The sequence below is a fragment of the Brachionichthys hirsutus genome, chromosome 4 (assembly GCF_040956055.1).
Source record: "Brachionichthys hirsutus isolate HB-005 chromosome 4, CSIRO-AGI_Bhir_v1, whole genome shotgun sequence".
NCBI lineage: Eukaryota > Metazoa > Chordata > Actinopteri > Lophiiformes > Brachionichthyidae > Brachionichthys > Brachionichthys hirsutus.
This window is the reverse complement of record NC_090900.1, coordinates 1,296,195-1,316,899: the sequence shown is the minus strand read 5'-3', so window position 1 is coordinate 1,316,899 and position 20,705 is coordinate 1,296,195. Positions and strand designations below refer to the sequence as shown.

The window sequence follows — 20,705 nt, the reverse complement described above, 5'->3', positions numbered from 1 at the left end:
AGGATGACGCAGGGAATTATGGAGTCCAGCTACGGCCGGAAGCCGAGGGGTATTCTGAGAGTGCTGAGGCTGAGCAGCAACATCTCCACTCACATTCTAACTGTCCTCAGGCCGGAGCCATACCACCTGACCCCCTGCCTGGGGTCCGAAGCCCCCGGGGACAGGATGAAGCAGAGGAGATGCTGAATGCTGGCTACTCCAACTACATCTACACCCAGCCCCTCAACCAATCTGGGGGAAGACGCAATGTTCCGGCTGGCCAGAGCCCAGAGAGTTTAGATGCTGGACTTGTGGATGAAGCCTACTCCGAGCCCTGTGACATTTACTCGCTATCTGAGCATGTTTACGAGGAAATATGTGATGTTCCGACATCAGATGCACGCGCTGCAGACGGCGCTGGAGATACAGAGTCTCTCCGACAGAGGAGGGCTGACTTTCAGCTGTTGGAGGGGGTGGGAGGTGGAAGCTACCATCAGCAGGAGGCGGTGGGCTCCCGCCTTCGCCACTACGACGAACGGTCGGATGGGGAGTCGGACAGCCCGGAGAAGGAGGCAGAGTTTGCTCCATATCCACGTGCAGATAGCTGCGACCAGGAGGAGGACATTGACAGCATCGTGGCTGAGGTCAAAGAAAGCTTAAGCTCTCAGAGTCTTCACTGTGTGGAAAACACCATAGATGAAGAACGCGAGTCTCTGCAGGGGGACGAGAAACCCGAATCTAACTTCCAAACAGACTCAGACAAAAACCAGAAGGCTGCCATCCGACGGAAGCCAGCTAGAAAACAGTCTACAAGTCCTCCAGAGGAAGCTGTAGCAGTGAGGAACAGCCAGGAGAAAAGAGATGCCATATCCCTGGCCATCAAGGACATCAAGGAGGCCATAGAGGAGGTGAAGAACAGAACTGTGAGATCTCCTTACACACCTGACGAGCCTAAGGAGCCCATATGGGTGATGAGGCAGGACCTGAGCCCCACTGCAGAGTGTGACCTGCAGCCAACGCTGGGGGGAGATGTAAGTACAGCAGCTGTGGAGGCTATTGATCGGCTAATATTGGACAACTTCTGCTCTGTCACTCGGCGATGAATTGAAACATTTAGCTGGCAGAGAGGAGAAAGGGAAGGCCGCTCAGACATCAGCAGCATTAGTCACACAAAACTACATCTCATGTTGGCTAGAGTCAGAATGTGTCAGACAGACACAAAGGTTGTGATGAGGTGAGCCGTAAGGGTGCAGGTTATCAGAATATCAGCTCTGAGAGCGACAGCGGGATGGATTGTCCTAACAGAGAGTCATAGAGCAGCAGGAAGCTAGAACCATAGAGCAGCAGGACGCTGGAACCATAGAGCAGCAGGAAGCTAGAACCATAGAGCAGCAGGAAGCTAGAACCATAGAGCAGCAGGAAGCTGGAACCATAGAGCAGCAGGACGCTGGAACCATAGAGCAGCAGGACGCTGGAACCATAGAGCAGCAGGAAGCTAGAACCATAGAGCAGCAGGAAGCTAGAACCATAGAGCAGCAGGAAGCTGGAACCATAGACCAGCAGGAAGCTGGAACCATAGAGCAGCAGGAAGCTGGAACCATAGAGCAGCAGGACGCTGGAACCATAGAGCAGCAGGAAGCTGGAACCATAGAGCAGCAGGAAGCTGGAACCATAGAGCAGCAGGACGCTGGAACCATAGAGCAGCAGGACGCTGGAACCATAGAGCAGCAGGAAGCTAGAACCATAGAGCAGCAGGAAGCTGGAACCATAGAGCAGCAGGACGCTGGAACCATAGAGCAGCAGGAAGCTAGAACCATAGAGTAGCAGGAAGCTAGAACCATAGAGCAGCAGGATGCTCGAACCATAGAGCAGCAGGAAGCTAGAACCATAGACCAGCAGGAAACTAGAACCATAGAGCAGCAGGACGCTGGAACCACAGAGCAGCAGGAAGCTGGAACCATAGACCAGCAGGAAGCTGGAACCATAGAGCAGCAGGAAGCTGGAATCATAGATTAGCAGGACGCTGGAACCATAGAGCAGCAGGAAGCTGGAACCATAGACCAGCAGGAAGCTGTAATCATAGATTAGCAGGACGCTGGAACCATAGAGCAGCAGGAAGCTGGAACCATAGACCAGCAGGAAGCTAGAACCATAGAGCAGCAGGAAGCTAGAACCATAGACCAGCAGGAAGCTGGAACCATAGAGCAGCAGGAAGCTAGAACCATAGACCAGCAGGAAGCTGGAACCATAGAGCATCAGGAAGCTGGAACCACAGAGCAGCAGGAAGCTAGAACCATAGACCAGCAGGAATCTGGAACCATAGAGCATGAGGAAGCTGGAACCATAGAGCAGCAGGAAGCTGGAACCACAGAGTAGCAGGAAGCTGGAACCATAGACCAGCAGGAAGCTGGAACCATAGAGCAGCAGGACGCTGGAACCATAGACCAGCAGGAAGCTAGAACCATAGAGCAGCAGGAAGCTAGAACCATAGACCAGCAGGAAGCTGGAACCATAGAGCAGCAGGAAGCTAGAACCGTAGACCAGCAGGAAGCTGGAACCATAGAGCATCAGGAAGCTGGAACCACAGAGCAGCAGGAAGCTAGAACCATAGACCAGCAGGAATCTGGAACCATAGAGCATGAGGAAGCTGGAACCATAGAGCAGCAGGAAGCTGGAACCACAGAGTAGCAGGAAGCTGGAACCATAGACCAGCAGGAAGCTGGAACCATAGAGCAGCAGGACGCTGGAACCACAGAGTAGCAGGAAGCTGGAACCATAGAGCAGCAGGACGCTGGAACCATAGAGCAGCAGGACGCTGGAACCATAAAGCAGCAGGACGCTGGAACCATAGAGCAGCAGGAAGCTGGAACCATAGAGCAGCAGGAAGCTGGAACCATAGAGCAGCAGGAAGCTGGAACCATAGAGCAGCAGGAAGCTGGAACCATAGAGTAGCAGGACGCTGGAACCGTAGAGCAGCAGGAAGGTGGAACCAGAGAGCAGCAGGAAGCTGGAACCATAGAGCAGCAGGAAGCTAGAACCATAGAGCAGCAGGAAGCTGGAACCATAGAGCAGCAGGAAGCTGGAACCGTAGAGCAGCAGGAAGCTGGAACCACAGAGCAGCAGGAAGCTAGAACCATAGAGCAGCAGGAAGCTGGAACCATAGAGCAGCAGGAAGCTGGAACCATAGAGCAGCAGGACGCTGGAACCATAGAGCAGCAGGACGCTGGAACCATAAAGCAGCAGGACGCTGGAACCATAGAGCAGCAGGAAGCTGGAACCATAGAGCAGCAGGAAGCTGGAACCATAGAGCAGCAGGAAGATAGAACCATAGAGCAGCAGGAAGCTGGAACCATAGAGTAGCAGGACGCTGGAACCGTAGAGCAGCAGGAAGGTGGAACCAGAGAGCAGCAGGAAGCTGGAACCATAGAGCAGCAGGAAGCTGGGATTGATGATTGGTAGAGTTGTTCGTCCAGTGATCAGTAAATCGGTGGTTCGAATCCCAGCTCTGACTCTCCGCATGTCGAAGTGTCCTTGGGCAAGACACTGAACCCCAAATGTCTCCCAGTGGGTCTGGCAGTCGTCCACTGGAGGGTGAATGTGTGAATGAATGTGTGAATGTGAGGCCTCATGTAAAGCGCTATCTAAGTGCAGAACATTCCTGTTGTCTCTATCCGGTTTTACGGTAATATGCACCACCGTTTCCGGGAACCGGCGCTGGTGCTCCGGTTGCAGAGACTTACTTTGACCAGCAGGTGGTGCCGTAGCTACGCCGTAATGGCGGCGCGCTCTCACCATCGGGACTCAAGGGGTTAATGACTAGTTATTGTGTAGAATATGTAGCATTCTATTGTGGAACATATCCTATCCCAGATTGGACAGAAGTCGCTGTAATCTCACGTTTAGGGTTCCGATACGTGCACGCCCCATAGTGGGCTTCCCCACTTGTGCTACCGCTAGCGGTGATGCTAGCTTCCTACGTGTCTCGTTAGCGTAGCGATGACATTGCTGCAGCAATCGACTCAGTTGAGTATAACTTACAATAATAAACTTTAAAATGATTTCCAAATCGCAGCCTTGCAGCCTCTACATTTAAAACACAAGTGTTCATGTTATTTTACAATCACAGAATCAAGTGACTCAGCTGTACCCTCGGGTTGTCCCGTGAGGGTCGCCACAGCAACCCAACCGTCTCCACTTCACCCTGTCCTTTGCATCGTCCTCCCCAACACCAGCCACTCTCATGTCCTCCCTCACTACGTCCATGTCTCTTCTCCTGGGTCGTCCTCAAGTCCTGTCCTTTGCATCGTCCTCCCCAACACCAGCCACTCTCATTCAATTCAATTCAGTTTTATTTCTGTAGCCCCAGATCAGAACAGGAAGTCATCTCAAGGCACTTTACAGGATCAGCAGGGAAACACAGAACCCAACTTGACCCACAAGAGCAAGCACTCTGGCAACGGAGGCAAGGAAAAACTTCCCTTTAACAGGCAGAAACCTTGGACAGAACCTAGGCTCATGGTGGACGGCCATCTGTCTGACCAGCTGGGTTGAGAAGGAGAGAGAGTCAAAAACAAGGAGATGGATAGGGAAGCGATAGAGAGACAGAGCAGGAGCAGACAAAAACAAGATGTATAAGACTGGAAATGCTAATGCTAGCGATATAAAGCTATAAATGCTAATGCTAGCGATATGGACATCAGTGGTGAGGGACACAGGTCCAGGTTCTGCAGCACCACGGACAGAAGGACCTGAAAGAGAGAGAGGGACAAACAGAGGGAGAGAGAGCACAAGACTACAGGAAGAGAGAGAGATTACTGATATATATTTATAACATGAATAACCAGATAAAGGGGGAGGAGCTCAGTGTGTCATGATGTTAAGCCACCAGTGCTGGTCTATGACAGCATATTGATTATATTGATTAACTATAAGCTTTGTTAAAAAGGAAAGTCTTTAATCTACTCTTGAACATGGAGATGGTGTCTGTCTCATGAACCAATCAGGGAGCTGATTCCACAATAAAGGAGCTTGATCACTGAAAGCTCCGCCCCCCTGTCTGCTCTTGGAAATGTCGGAACCACGAGCAGGCCAGCATTTTGGGACCGCAGGGTCCTAGTGGGGCAATACGGGATAATCATCTCTGTAAGGTACGGAGGGGCCTGGCCGGTGAGGGCTTTAAAAGTGAGTAGAAGGATTTTATATTCAATCCGTTCCCTAACAGGAAGCCAATGCAGAGACGCCAGAACAGGGGAAATGTGTTCTCAGTCTGGTTCCCGTCAGAACACGAGCTGCTGCGTTCTGGATTAGCTGGAGATGTTTAATAGACCTTTTTGGGCAGCCGGACAGTAAGGAGTTGCAGTAGTCCAGTCTGGAAGTCACAAAAGCATGGACTATTTGTTCTGCATCTTTTCGGGTTAGTAGGTGCCTGACCTTTGAAATATTCCGAAGGTGAAAGAACGCAGTCCTTGAAATGTGCTTTATCTGGGACTGAAAGGACAGGTCCTGATCAAAGATTACCCCCAGATTCTTGGACGTGGTGCTGGTGGACACTGAGACGCCATCTAGTTCAACTACAACACTAGAACAAACATTTCTGAGATGCTTTGGCCCAAGAACCAGAACCTCAGTTTTATTTAGATTTAATAACAGGAAGTTCTTGGTCATCCTCATGTCCTCCCTCACTATGTCCATGTCTCTTCTCCTGGGTCGTCCTCTAGTCCTGTCCTTTGCAGCCACTCTCCACACAATCCTGCTTGTCCAAGACCTCGGCTTCTAAAATATCACATTTTCATTTTGCTTGTAGCAGGAATATGAGACTCTCATCGTGGCCGCCTTCATCACAGACGCCGCTGTTTCCCGGTAACGTGTGTGTGAACATAGCAGATCTCCACATCCGGGAGGTTGAGTGTGTTTCCTGAACACGGCGAATGTTTCCAGCCTGCCTGCAGTAAAACACAAGTTGTCCTCCTTGCATTGTCTTTTTCATTAATTCCAACAGTGTTCCGAGCACAAATAGAAATCGTTTCTCTCCTTCTCACCCTTCTGTTGTCACCCCCCCCAATCATTTATTGAGTAGGGGTGAGAGAGAAGGTAAAGGGCAAGTTGAATAATTCAGTGAGGATCCAGTGGCAGAAGGACTGGATGAGATGAGAATGACTGTTAGAAGCACGCCTGCTTTAAGCTTCCTATTTAATCTGTCCACGCCATATTGATTAGGCCGGAGCAGACTCGGGCCGATCCGGCCTGTTGGTGCAGGTGGAACCCTGATACGTGATCCTGAGTGAAACCCGAGCCGCTCCCGGACCGTAGACGCCGGCGTCCCCCCCCCGCCGCTCCCATCGCCAGTCGATCGCGGCCACCAGTCGAAGTTCACGTTGCACACTCACTGAAAGGCATGGAGAACTTCTGGATGTATCAGGCAGAGAAGCTCGAGGAGGAACAAGCCAAGCGGGAGGAGCCTGACCACCACGGGGGCGACGATGGGGGTGATGAAGATGAGGTGTGCTCCGTTGCCGATGAGGATTTTTGATTTGTTTGTGTCGTAATGAGAGTTGTCGTGCCGGGTGAAGGCTTGTGCGAGAGTAGCTTTCATCTCCATCTTTTGGAAATCGCAACAAAATGATCAGATTTTTATACATATTTATTAGTGATCAGGTGAGATGAGTCAATTTAAATAACACGGTGCACGCCGGCAAAACATTATGTGGAGGCGGAGCTTGAATCACTACTTTTATACTGTTATTCAGCAGTATGGCAGTACATATACATGTCCATGTACATGTTTGAATGGGGAATCATATTTTATATCAGTGAGAGTCACTGAAGATGTTGACTAAATGCAGGAGAGTAAACTGTCGTGTGGAGAAGTGAAACGTGAGGCGATGCATAATCAGGCCACTGTAAAAGATTCAGCACAATAAATAATTCAATGTAAATAAATGTTTCATGGAAAAGGTTTTTAGAATCTTCTATTGATGTGGTTGATTCTGGATCCATTGTCTTTATCAGACCCTGGAGGACGGCCATTTGGTTTGGTTGGACGGGGGCTGTCCCGATCACGTGATCGGATCGATCTGTTGGGCCTCGGTGGACGAGCGGGCGACATCATAAGCCCGTCTGTGTTGTGTTCAGGGGAAATCAGCAACATAACAACAATGAAGTCCACAGACCGGCCTCTATTTCACCTTTAATGAGGAACAAACACAGAATGCAAACAGGACTATTTTCACCATTTCAGGCTGTTGCTATATTCTTTATGCCTTCAGAACGGAAGGATTTGAATTTGCTTTAATTATAGTCCCTTTAATTTCCGACTTCACATCGCAGCCTTTTTTTTTTTATTCAGCGCAAAATATAAAATATGATTAAAAATGAGTGCATCTAACCTATTCTACTGTTAATTAAATGCCAACAAGCAGAAGATTGGCAGCTTATTTGTTTTTTCTTACATCCCAGAGGTTCTATTTCACCTGTGTCTCTGAAATAGAACCTGATCTCATCTGAGCTGCAGCTTTCAAACGAGATGCATTCAATGACCTCACTTTCTCCGTCATTGTCCACCACCTGCGAAAACCACAGATGTGTTGAGTATTTTTACTGTATTTATTCAATAATCTGTTCTAATGTTTCACATGTTTGGTTGTGTTCTGCCTCTTAGGGCGGATTGGATGTGATATTTAGGCTCTCAGAGCTGATTGGTTGTGATATTTAGGCTCTCAGGGCTGATTGGTTGTGATATTTAGGCTCTCAGAGCTGATTGGTTGTGATATTTAGGCTTTCAGAGCTGATTGGTTGTGATATTTTGCCTCTCAGGGCTGATTGGTTGTGATATTTAGGCTCTCAGGGCTGATTGGTTGTGATATTTAGGCTCTCAGGGCTGATTGGTTGTGATATTTAGGCTCTCAGGGCTGATTGGTTGTGATATTTTGCCTCTCAGGGCTGATTGGTTGTAATGTTTTGCCTCTCAGGGCTGATTGGTTGTAATGTTTTGCCTCTCAGGGTTGATTGGTTGTGATATTTAGGCTCTCAGGGCTGATTGGTTGTGATATTTAGGCTCTCAGAGCTGATTGGTTGTGATATTTTGCCTCTCAGGGCTGATTGGTTGTGATATTTAGGCTCTCAGGGCTGATTGGTTGTGATATTTAGGCTCTCAGGGCTGATTGGTTGTGATATTTAAGCTCTCAGGGCTGATTGGTTGTGATATTTTGCCTCTCAGGGCTGATTGGTTGTGATATTTAGGCTCTCAGGGCTGATTGGTTGTGATATTTAGGCTCTCAGGGCTGATTGGTTGTGATATTTTGCCTCTCAGGGCTGATTGGTTGTGATATTTAGGCTCTCAGGGCTGATTGGTTGTAATATTTAGGCTCTCAGGGCTGATTGGTTGTGATATTTTGCCTCTCAGGGTTGATTGGTTGTGATATTTAGGCTCTCAGGGCTGATTGGTTGTGATATTTAGGCTCTCAGAGCTGATTGGTTGTGATGTTTTGCCTCTAAGCTGTGATTGGTCCTGTTAGTCCCTCAGTGCTTCCTTTCCGCTCAGCTCATCACAACCTTTGTGAACGGTGTTGTGTTTCTGTGGATGTGTGTCTCTCTGTGTTTCTGCCATGTTTTCTCACAGTTTGGTGCAAAATCAGAAATGATTGTGCAAACTTAAGATCTTCTTGACATGTGAATATAATGAGTGAAATTCATCTCAAAATCTCCTCTCGACTTTCTAAAAATGGCAGACTGTGACACCTAGATAGAGCCCTCATTCGATAGAGCCCTCATTAGGCAGAGCTCCCATTAGATAGAGCTTTCATTAGACAGAGCCCTCATCAGATAGAGCCCTCATTAGATAGAGACCCCATTAGACAGAGCCCTCTTTAGATAGAACCCACATCAGAGAGAGCCCTCATCAGATAGAGCCCTCATTCGATAGAGCCCTCATTAGACCGAGCCCTCATTAGATAGAACCCACATTAGATAGAGCCCTCATTAGACAGAGCCCTCATTAGATAGAACCCACATCAGAGAGAGCCCTCATCAGATAGAGCCCTCATTAGATAGAGCCCTCATTAGACAGAGCCCTCATTAGATAGAACCCACATCAGATAGAGCCCTCATCAGACAGAGCCCTCATTAGATAGAACCCATATCAGAGAGAGCCCTCATCAGATAGAGCCCTCATTAGATAGAGCCCTCATTAGACAGAGCCCTCATTAGATAGAACCCACATTAGATAGAGCCCTCATTAGACAGAGCCCTCATTAGATAGAACCCACATCAGAGAGAGCCCTCATCAGATAGAGCCCTCATTAGATAGAGCCCTCATTAGACAGAGCCCTCATTAGATAGAACCCACATCAGATAGAGCCCTCATCAGACAGAGCCCTCATTAGATAGAACCCACATCAGATAGAGCCCTCATCAGACAGAGCCCTCATTAGATAGAACCCACATCAGAGAGAGCCCTCATCAGACAGAACCCTCATCAGACAGAGCCCTCATTAGATAGAGCCCTCATCAGATAGAGCCCTCATTAGATAGAGCCCTCATCAGAGAGAGCCCTCATCAGATAGAACCCACATCAGAGAGAGCCCTCATTAGATAGAGCCCTCATCAGATAGAGCCCTCATTAGATAGAGCCCTCATTAGATAGAGCCCTCATTAGACAGAGGAATGAGCGTGTAACAGCTGAGTGGTGAAGAAAGCAAAGGTTCTGGTCCGTAGACAAAGTGATGAGTCATATTATCAGCGAGCATCCAAGTGCTCAGACAATGGAACTACGCGGACCAGAATGCAGAAGGGCATTAGATAATGCATGACTTCACAAATACTGCGCCGGTACTTAAACTGCAGTATCTGCATGTATATCTGGAGTAGTGTTACTCTTTGAGCTGTTCAACACGTGTCAGGAGAAACATCATGGAGACTCTTCACTGATCTCGGCTCCGAGGGCAGCAAACGGCCTGCTTCAAAGCGTCCGCTTGGTCCCGCGTGATGCTAACACGCTTCACGGGTACCTTCTGCTTGCCCCCGGCTCTTTAGTCTCCTCGCTCCGGCTCCGGCTCCGGCTCCGGCTCCGGCTCCCCCTCACCTCCAGGTGCCGAGTCGTCCAGCACTCGTCTGCTGCAGGACGACAGCTTTGAGTCGTCTCCCTCCAGTAAAGAGGTGCGTGCAACGTTAGCTAGGCTTCACCGCCGCGCCGAGCATTTTGACTTTTGCACATTAAGATGATCTCATGCTTGGAAATGTTCTTCTGTCTTTAAATGAATAGTCTCGGAAAAGCCTGGCATCCTTCCCCACATATGTAGAAGGTGAGTGTTTCTGGGCAGTGGGGGTTTCGTCTGGGGAGGGGGGCGTCTGGGTTGAACAGGCGGGGGGACGCTGCTGCTGCTGCTCTGAATAACGGGGGCAGCTTCTTCTCTTCAGGGCTGCCAGTTCATGAATATTAGAGAAAATACTCGGCAAACTCCTTGATAAAAAAGAGAATGAAGGATCTGTGAGTTATTTCTTCGAGTGTCTGAGGACGGTGGAGTATCTGGCCAATAACCTCCGACTGGTGGATAAAGTCCAGCTCCCTCTGAAAGGAGACGCTGACTCAGCGTCCTGAGGGAGCGGTGGGGGACGTCGTCTTCGTCCCCACTGGCTGTCCTCTGCTGATGGAGCCGACTCCCTGCTGAGATGCAGCGGTTTAACGTCATGGCCTTCAGTGGCAGACAGAGAGACGGGAATGTGGGCGGGGGCCCACGTGGGGGGGGGCACTACGTAACCAGTCTGAGCCCATCGGTCTTCACATTGGTGTCTGATCGGATCTATGATCTATGTACAGTTTAAAATGATTGATCTGTCTGAAGAGGTAGTGACACTGACCCCCCCCCCCCCCCCCCCAGTCCCAGGACCATGTGACCCAGAGGACCTGATCGATGGGATCATCTTTGCAGCCAACTACCTGGGCTCCACCCAGCTGCTGTCAGACAAGACGCCGTCAAAGAACATCCGCATGATGCAGGCGCAGGAGGCTGTGAGCCGCATCAAGGTGAGTCTCTGCCCGTCTGCCTGTCTGCCCGTCTGCCTGTCTGCCTGTCTGCCTGTCTGTGTCTGTCTGCCTGTCTGTCTGCCTGTCTGCCTGTCTGTGTCTGTCTGCCTGTCTGTCTGCCTGTCTGCCTGTCTGTGTCTGTCTGCCTGTCTGTCTGTCTGCCTGCCTGTCTGTCTGCCTGTCTGTCTGTCTGTCTGCCTGTCTGCCTGTCTGCCTGTCTGTGTCTGTCTGCCTGTCTGTCTGCCTGTCTGCCTGTCTGTGTCTGTCTGCCTGTCTGTCTGTCTGCCTGCCTGTCTGTCTGCCTGTCTGTCTGTCTGTCTGCCTGTCTGCCTGTCTGCCTGTCTGTGTCTGTCTGCCTGTCTGTCTGCCTGTCTGTCTGTCTGTCTGTCTGCCTGCCTGCCTGTCTGCCTGCCTGTCTGTCTGCCTGTCTGCCTGTCTGTGTCTGTCTGCCTGTCTGTCTGCCTGTCTGCCTGTCTGCCTGTCTGTGTCTGTCTGCCTGTCTGTCTGTCTGTCTGTCTGCCTGCCTGCCTGTCTGCCTGCCTGTCTGTCTGCCTGTCTGCCTGTCTGTGTCTGTCTGCCTGTCTGCCTGCCTGTCTGTCTGCCTGTCTGTGTCTGTCTGCCTGTCTGTCTGTCTGCCTGTCTGCCTGCCTGTCTGTCTGCCTGTCTGTGTCTGTCTGCCTGCCTGTCTGTCTGCCTGTCTGTCTGTCTGTCTGTCTGTCTGTCTGTCTGCCTGACTGCAGCACCAAACTGAAGCGTCTTCTCCACGGCGTCTTTCTTTCTGTCCTCTGAATGGATCGTGTATTCTACGGTATAATGGATCCCTAATTTGCTAATAGCACCTGAACGTAAGAGGCGAGGTGTTGGAGGGCCCCGCCCCCACAACCCATCAGCTCGCAGGGATACACACTCGCCTCCTCCAGACTTTCATGCGGCAGTCTTCCTCGCTGCAGCTATCACTTCCAACAGCCCATAATATGCCGACACAGATTGTGTCCTCTGCTTCGCTGTCCCGCATGTCCACTCAGTTCACAGGACGCAGGCTCACTAACAAAGATGAAGACGCACGCCGCTTTTCATTGTGAGCTCCTCCTTCGAGGGAATGAACGGGAGTCAAATATCAGAAACCTGGGATTGGGAATAAAATCCATATATCTATATCAATATATTATTAATATATATTAACAGCCTAGAAATTCAAACTAGGATTTACGCTCTACATTTAAATTTGCCATTGTCCATTTACCACCATTATTGATTTTTAGGTAAAAGGAAATATTCAGATATTTACCATGGTTCATGGTTGTTATTTGTGCAGAACGGCCACGCCTACAGACGGGCGCACCGTGGCGCCATTACTAAGTGTTGGAGAGATGAAAGTACACAGCGGCACATATGGCTAACATCATCCATAAAAGTGTCTTTAAAACGCTTATTTCTGGGACAAATCGGAAAATTAAAAACTAGTATGACCAGAAAAACAATATTATTGATAATATTATTTTGAAGTAAAAATTGTATTACAGTATTACAGAGACAAAACAGAACAATAAACAATAAGAGTTAATGTATTAACATTCATAAAATCACAACAGTCATGTTGTATGTGTACCGTACATCTGGTGTACTGCTATCGTGTACATCTGGTGTACTGCTATCGTGTACTGTAGACAGTGTAGCTTTAAATTAGATTTAAAATAAATTCCGGTACTGAGCACTAATATCTATTATGCAGGTTGCAGCAGGATACTCATTGTCTACAACCAGATTCAAAGTATTCTAGTTCTTTAATAAATAACTATATAATACTTTCACATTTTTTATTGAAACTTCAGTTCTTCTCAGTCAAATCATCCTGCCTGTGCTGGAGTCTGGACCACAGCGACCCCTGTTGGTAAAGGAGGGCTAATGCAATGACACGTTGCCATCATATTGGCGTGGCGGTGTTACCAAAGGCTTCTCCTGCGAGGCCAAACAATCTGAGCATGAACTCTGGGAAGTGTTCCACGGCTCGGTGCTGTTTGGGGCAGAGGAACTCGCTGGGGGGGGGGGCAGACTGATGACAGTCAGCCTCTCACTGGGCAGCTGGTGAAGGAACTTCCTTATCGGCCCTTTGATGATCCCTGTGTAAAACTAGGAAGCCATTTATAAGCTATACATGTAAAATAATCCTGCAGATGCACCGCCTCCCAAATCAGCATCATTTTGGGTTGAGTGCTTGCATTGCATTCTGTGTTCTGCCACCAAATATGCAGAAGTCATATCGAATCACGGGGAGAACGTAAAGTCTCTGCACTGCGTCCAAAATATGTGGAATAGTTACATTTATTCATTAATTAATGTAACTATTATCAATATTTTTTCTTTTAAATTTCACCAAATTCCAACAAATGGTAACTCATGACCGCCTTTAATAGGAATAAACCTGTGAGGGGTCCCGGCTCTAATTGGGCGGGTCACAGCCTTGATTGAAAGAGACGACGACACCAATGGCAGTAAAAGTCGACACTTTGCTTTACATGGAAATGCAATTAAGGAAACAAAATAATCCGCGTGTAACTGTGTGTGAAAGAAATGTTATTCCGAAATGAATTCAAAATTACATTTCCATAGTTACGCAATGAGAAATGTATGTGTTTCTATGTTCGGGCTATATTTGTACTTTCTACTGTTTTCTGCACATATATATTATTAATATATACATATATTAATAATATTATTTATTAATATTAGTAAATAAATGTATGAGACTGAGTCTGCGTTTCCGTTCCGCATACAGATAAAGTAAAAATGTGCTATTTTTACCGCTAGCACAGCAGTACTGTGAAAGCAGCCCTCAGATTGTCCTCTATCTGACCTTGAAGTGTCTCCTCGGAGTCCTCGACACCTCTCAGCGCTGCTCTGAGGCGCCCACGTTCACCTTCCTCCTTCCTATTTTTAGCTCTGATTTTGGAGCACGAAGCCACCAGTACGAGCCCTTGCCCTTGCTGGCTGTGACCCAAACGGTGGTCCCAGTGAGGACCAGGTCCACTGAGTGGATTCAGGACCCTGTCTCCCCGTGATCCAGCTCTAACCCGCTACTCTCCTCTCTGCTCTATTTCATGCCTGGCAGACGGCCCAGAAATTGGCCCAGAACAGGAAGAAGGTGCGGTACCGACGCCTCCGTCTCCTCCTCCTCACGTCGAACACAGCTTGTGTTTTGTCATTGGCTCTTTGTGTCTGTCCCAGTATGTCCCTATCCTGTCCTTTGTGTCCTCTTCGGCATCCCGTCACGCTGATGAACTCTTAGCGTTTTCCTGAATCCAGCACCGAGCTTTGTCTCTGTCCCTCCCCGGGTCTCTCGTCCCTTCACCAGTGGGTAAAACTGATCATGCAAGGAATCCGGATGCAGGAAACCGCTGTAATGTCCCTCACGCTGTAATGTCCCCAACGCTGTACGCTCCCCCACGCTGTAATGTCCCCGACGCTGTAATGTCCCCGATGCTGTAATGTCCCCCACGCTGTAATGTCCCCGATGCTGTAATGTCCCCCACGCTGTACGCTCCCCCACGCTGTAATGTCCCCCACGCTGTAATGTCCCTCACGCTGTAATGTCCCCGACGCTGTATGCTTCCCGACATTGTAATGTCCCCGACGCTGTAATGTCCCCCACGCTGTAATGTCCCCGACGCTGTATGTTCCCCGACGCTGTAATGTCCCTGACGCTGTAATGTCCCCCACGCTGTAATGTCCCCGACGCTGTAATGTCCCCCACGCTGTAATGTCCCCCACGCTGTAATGTCCCCGACGCTGTAATGTCCCTGACGCTGTAATGTCCCCCACGCTGTAATGTCCCCGACGCTGTACGCTCCCCCACGCTGTAATGTCCCCCACGCTGTAATGTCCCCGACGCCGTAATGTCCCCCACGCTGTAATGTCCCTTTCTCTGCTGCTGATTCTGTGTTTGTGCTGTTGAACGGTTCGTATTCTAATAACCCAAATTCACCAGCATAACAGAGTCAGATGATAAAATACAGTCCAATTACTGGCTGTAATCAGATTGTTATGATCAGATGGTGATGATCAGATTGTTATGATCAGATTGTTATGATCAGATGGTGATGATCAGATTGTTATGATCAGATTGTTATGATCAGATTGTTATGATCAGATGGTGATGATCAGATTGTTATGATCAGATGGTTATAATCAGATTGTTATGATCAGATTGTTATGATCAGATTGTTATGATCAGATGGTTATAATCAGATTGTTATGATCAGATGGTTATAATCAGATGCTGATGATCAGATGGTTATAATCAGGTGTTGATCAGATTGTTATAATCAGATTGTTATAATCAGATCGTTATAATCAGATGGTGTCTGACCTTGAGCGCTGCTTTATTCACTTTTCATTTGTGAATGTATGTTTTATGACGTGTGTCGACTATTGATTTGTGACTGCGGGTGTATATGTGTGTGTGTGTGTGTGCGTGTGTGCGTGTGTGCGTGTGTAGGCTTCTGAGGGGGAGCCTCAGGCCTTGACAGAGGTGGATCTCTTCATCTCAACCCAGAGAATCAAAGTGCTGAACGCCGACTCGCAGGTACTCACTCTGATGAACAGTCAGCGATCGATCACGTCAGACCCTCATTGGTTTAAGGTTCATTTATTTATTTACACATCGGTGTGTGTAACCATTGACCGCATTAGAGACGGTGTCGATCAGTCGGTTTGGCTAGGGTCCCCTGGTAAACACATATCTTCATTTAGCTCTCTGACTCACAGGACACCATGATGGACCACCCTCTGCGGACCATCTCCTACATTGCAGACATTGGCAACATTGTGGTTCTGATGGCGCGACGCAAAATGCCTCGCCCCGACTCCCAGGAGAACGTGGAGGCGTCAGACCCGGGCCAAGACAGCAAGCGCCAGTACAAGATGATATGCCACGTGTTTGAGTCCGAGGATGTGAGTCCAGCAGCAGTTCTGAGAGGCGGCCCGTTTTACCTGAGCTGTGAAATTGAACATTCGTTCATGTAAATTCTCATCCATTCACAATCTCTGTGTAAAACGGCCCGTTTAGGCTCAGCTTATTGCCCAGTCCATCGGCCAGGCCTTCAGCGTAGCCTACCAGGAGTTCTTGCGGGCCAATGGCATCAACCCTGAGGACCTGAGCCAGAAGGAGTACAGTGACCTGCTGAACACGCAGGACATGTACAACGATGACCTCGTCCACTTCTCAAAGTCTGAGAACTGCAAAGACGTGAGTGTGGCTGCGCCTTTCTCCTGATACGGACGCTTGATGCTCAAAACGAACAGAACTTTCACTGGTGTCTCCGTGACAACGACATAAATCTGAATGAAATAATCTGAGCAACATTTTATTTCCAGGTTTTGTGACTTTTTAATGTGATGATACATTTCATCTATAAAATATATTCTATACATGACAAGCGTCTGGCCTGTGTCTGCCTGCTGTGACCCCAGGTGTTCATAGAGAAAGCCAAAGGGGAGATTCTGGGCGTGGTCATTGTGGAGAGTGGGTGGGGCTCCATCCTTCCCACTGTCATCATTGCCAACATGATGCATGCTGGGCCAGCTGAGAGGTCTGGCAGACTGAACATAGGAGACCAGATAATGTCCATTAATGGGACAAGTCTTGTTGGACTCCCACTGTCCACCTGCCAGAGCATCATCAAGGTGTGTATGACATCATTGTTTGCTTCAGCGTTGCTTAGCTAATGCGCTAATGCTAAAGGGGTCGGAATCCATGTTTTTAGGATGCTATGAAGACGAGTTAATTAAAGCGGATTGTCTGTGTAGGTCTTCGGTCATTCTGGTCAAGGTGAATCAAGAAGAGCTAATCTGAAGCAGCACACGGGGGCGCGGCTCCACCACCAATAAGGAAGGGCAAACGGGGAACCGAATCTCCGGCTAGGGGCTGTAGATGATTCGAGTGGACTGTTGGGCCGTGGTGGATGCTTTACACACCACTGTGTGCTGTTCTGTTTGAATTTGATAAGATTGCAAATTATAGTTATGGTTTAAAAAAAAATCGTTTAGTGGTGCAAGATGAAAGGTTCCTGTTAAGGAATCCACAGGTAATCCTCCAGATTGTCGTTTAGAATCCAGCTGAGCAGAAAGGAAAACACACACCACCAAAATAAAGAGGCATCTCAGAACCTGAATATACCTGGAAAATGAAAAGGGGCCTAAACTTGTTCCTTGAGGAACTCCAAACCTTTCTCTAGCCATTGAAGAATGACAGAAACACTCACCCTCATGTAAAACCTGATGGTCACTGCTTCATAAATGATTGCTGGTGAAATATTGGATAAAGCTTTCCTCACACAGGGTCTGAAGAACCAGGCCCGGATCAAACTAAGCATTGTCAGGTGCCCCCCAGTGACCACCGTGCTGATCAGACGGCCAGACCTCCGCTATCAGCTGGGCTTCAGTGTCCAAAACGGCATTGTGGGTATCGGTGCAGCTGTGGGTCATTATTAAATCACATTTGCTGTTCTTTTGTACTGATTGTGTTCATCCCACAGATCTGCAGCCTCATGCGTGGGGGCATCGCTGAGCGGGGCGGGGTCAGAGTGGGTCACCGCATCATCGAGATCAACAGCCAGAGCGTGGTGGCCACGCCTCACGAAAAGATTGTCCACATCCTGTCCAGTGCTGTAGGAGAGGTGAGACAGGCAGTAGAGGTGAGACAGGCAGGAGAGGTGAGACAGGCAGGAGAGGTGAGACAGGCAGTAGAGGTGAGACAGGCAGGAGAGGTGAGACAGGCAGGAGAGGTGAGACAGGCAGTAGAGGTGAGACAGGCAGGAGAGGTGAGACAGGCAGGAGAGGTGAGACTCATGTTGCTACGTCGGAGAAGCAGACTTGTGGCGTTTCCTGGTAAACACACGCAGCGATGTTCTGGCCGGTCGCTTCACGCAGGTTGTTTCTGCTCACCTGGGTCGTCCACTCACTGCAGGCGAGGTGCTCAGAGGTACGGGGGACATTTAACATGTAAAGAATGTCCTCTGAAACAGCGTGGGACAGAAACCATGCGGTGTAGCCCCCATCTTCGTCAGCTGTTCAGGGGAAGAGGGAAACCCACACATTAAACAAGCATTTAGCGCATGAAGTACTCTATTTGTACTCTACAAGTATCGCCTACTGGTGCTGGGTTTTCACCTCTCAAAGATGGCATCAAGGTCATTCCGGTTGCATCAAGGTCATTCCGGTTGCATCAAGGTCATTCCGGTTGTCTTTTTCTCAGATCCACATGAAGACGATGCCAGCAGCCATGTACCGCCTGCTGACCGCCCAGGAGCAGCCAGTTTACATCTGACCAGACGAAGCCCCGCCCTCAAGCTCCCCTTTACCCCCCCCCCACGCTGACTCCCCCCCCCCCCCAGCGCTCATCCTGCACCCATCGATCCACACCTGCTGGACCAGAGAGTTTCCTGCTGCATTGTTCTCAGCCTGGTCTTCAAGCGTCGCTAGCAGAGACCCAACCTGCCCATCTGTGTGTGTGTGTGTGTGCGTGTGTGTAGGTGTGTGTGTGTGTAGGTGTGTGTAGGTGTGTGTGTCTGTGTGTGTAGGTGTGTGTGTGTGTGTGTGTGTGTCTGTGTGTGTGTGTGTCTGTGTGTGTGTCTGTGTGCGTGTGTGTGTGTGTAGGTGTGTGTGTGTGTGTGTGTGTGTGTGTGTCTGTGTGTGTGTGTGTGTGTGTGTGTGTGTGTGTAGGTGTCTGTGTGTGTGTGCGTGTGTGTGTGTGTGTGTGTGCGCGTGTGTGTGCGTGTGTGTGCGCGTGCTCTAGCTGACGGTAGAATTAGGACGTCTACACCTGCTGCAGCACCTGGACCGTGCTTTTTGGCCGCGCTGCTATTTCACTGACTCGTGGATTCCTTTGACTCGTTTCTTTATGTATTTATGTGATGCTGACTCTCGGGGGACGGGGCGTGCTTCATTCTGCGCTGGACTCCTCACGGCGTTCGCTACACACGCTCTAAAGAGAGAGAGTGACAGCCGGTCCTCCTCGTCACACACAGTACATATAAAATAACTCAGTCAATGTTTCAGTAGCAGATCATTGATCACCAAAGACCTCTTCCAATCACATTCCTTTTTACACGTAGTATAATTTAATAACAGCGTTTGTGATTGGCTGAGAGCTGCAACACACTTAAAATATAATCAGTCACACTGAAGCAGCAGGAATTGTTCACAAGAGAATTTAATATCCACCAAAGTCCTCCTGGGTCCTCCCGGTTCTGTCCCGCGACGTTAACCGGTTGTGGGTTTCCTCTTGTGAAGGCTGTTTGTGCTTGTTGTGTTAAAAACGACGCTTTTTTTCCGGTCATGTTTTTCTCGTCTGAATGTTTCAGGGTGATTGATTGTGTGTTGATGCACAGAAGCGTTTATCAGGCCCGAGCGCCTATCCTAGGCGTAAGGGGCTATTGCTTTTGCAACGCAGAAGACGACAAGTTGACGACCCTCGGCATCCAACATTGCCATGAGGACGACCAACACACTCACGCACACACACACCGACACTCAACAGCACACACACACGCACACACACAGAGATCCTCAAACACGAGTTGACGAGTGTGGCGAGTCAACCGTGTTTGTAACTGTAAATTTTCCAGAAAATTCCCTCATGTGGTCCCGATCAAAAAACACAATCGTAACCATGTTGTTGTTTTTACGCTGTTGCCATGGCGATGGCAAACCCTCCTGTGGGGAGGGGTCCGACGCCAACTTTGTCGGACAGCCACAAAATTCGGTACAGACATGCGTCATGTCAGGGCAAAAAGAATTTTTTTTATGGCCACGCCCCTAGACACACAGGAAGGCGGCCATATTGGATTGAAACTTAAAAACTGCAGAGTCAGCGTTTGCACACACACACTCCAATCAAAACCAGATTTTAAACACTTATTGACCCTTCCTACCTGGACACTTTAAAAGGGAAACTTTGACAATCGGCCTTACAGCGCCCCCTACAGAACAAGAACAAAAATTGAATGGGAAGTAAAAAAATAGTTTGCCAGAAATGATTGAAATTTTCCAGAAAATTCCCTCATGTGGTCCCGATCAAAAAACACGATCGTAACCATGTTGTTGTTTTTACGCTGTTGCCATGGCGATGGCAACCCATCCTATGGGGAGGGGTCCGACGCCAACTTTGTCGGACAGCCACGAAATTCGGTACAGACATGCGTCATGTCAGGGCAAAAAAATTTTTTATTATGGCCACGCCCCCAGACACACAGGAAGGCAGCCATATTGGATTGAAACTTAAAAACTCCTGATGGCAGATGGCCATATAATCCAAATAACGATTTGACCTAACTGTGAGCTACTCATGCAGCTCAAATCTAAACACTTGTGAAGCACTCAGGACAAAAGCGGCGTGCGTCAGCGGGTCAGCTCAACAGCCTGTCGGCCGGCGAGGGCCTCGGCTTTAATTTGTATTCTTTTTGAACGGCAGTGTTACCGCTAAATGTTGCCTCTCTGCATCCGTCCATCTCGGTTGCGCTCCCCTTGTCATAGCGCTCAGACTCCACCTCCTGCTCACCTGTTCAGTCACGTCTGAGGGAATGTGAACACACACAAGCACCTTTTGAAATGGGTCATTTATTTATTTTACCAGAAGCGGATCCCAAACATGATCACATTAAGGACCAGCATCCTCCAACAAACACTAGCACTCATCGGGTGAGGTGAG

At 48.9% G+C, this 20,705-nt stretch overlaps 1 protein-coding gene across 1 annotated transcript in view; it reads left to right on the top strand.

The window, feature by feature from the left end:
* Positions 1-18,323, top strand: part of apba1a (amyloid beta (A4) precursor protein-binding, family A, member 1a) — an 18,846-nt gene extending 523 nt beyond the window's left edge. Inside the window, exons 1-12 of the mRNA XM_068761053.1 lie at positions 1-1,010; positions 10,009-10,131; positions 10,238-10,277; positions 10,854-10,999; positions 14,109-14,141; positions 15,495-15,581; positions 15,764-15,949; positions 16,065-16,244; positions 16,469-16,681; positions 17,336-17,455; positions 17,533-17,673; positions 18,252-18,323. The exon at positions 1-1,010 is cut by the window's left edge and continues 523 nt beyond it. Coding sequence (XP_068617154.1) covers positions 1-1,010; positions 10,009-10,131; positions 10,238-10,277; positions 10,854-10,999; positions 14,109-14,141; positions 15,495-15,581; positions 15,764-15,949; positions 16,065-16,244; positions 16,469-16,681; positions 17,336-17,455; positions 17,533-17,673; positions 18,252-18,323 — 2,351 coding nt within the window. The remainder of the gene's footprint in view (positions 1,011-10,008; positions 10,132-10,237; positions 10,278-10,853; positions 11,000-14,108; positions 14,142-15,494; positions 15,582-15,763; positions 15,950-16,064; positions 16,245-16,468; positions 16,682-17,335; positions 17,456-17,532; positions 17,674-18,251) is intronic.
* Positions 18,324-20,705: the final 2,382 nt, after the last annotated feature.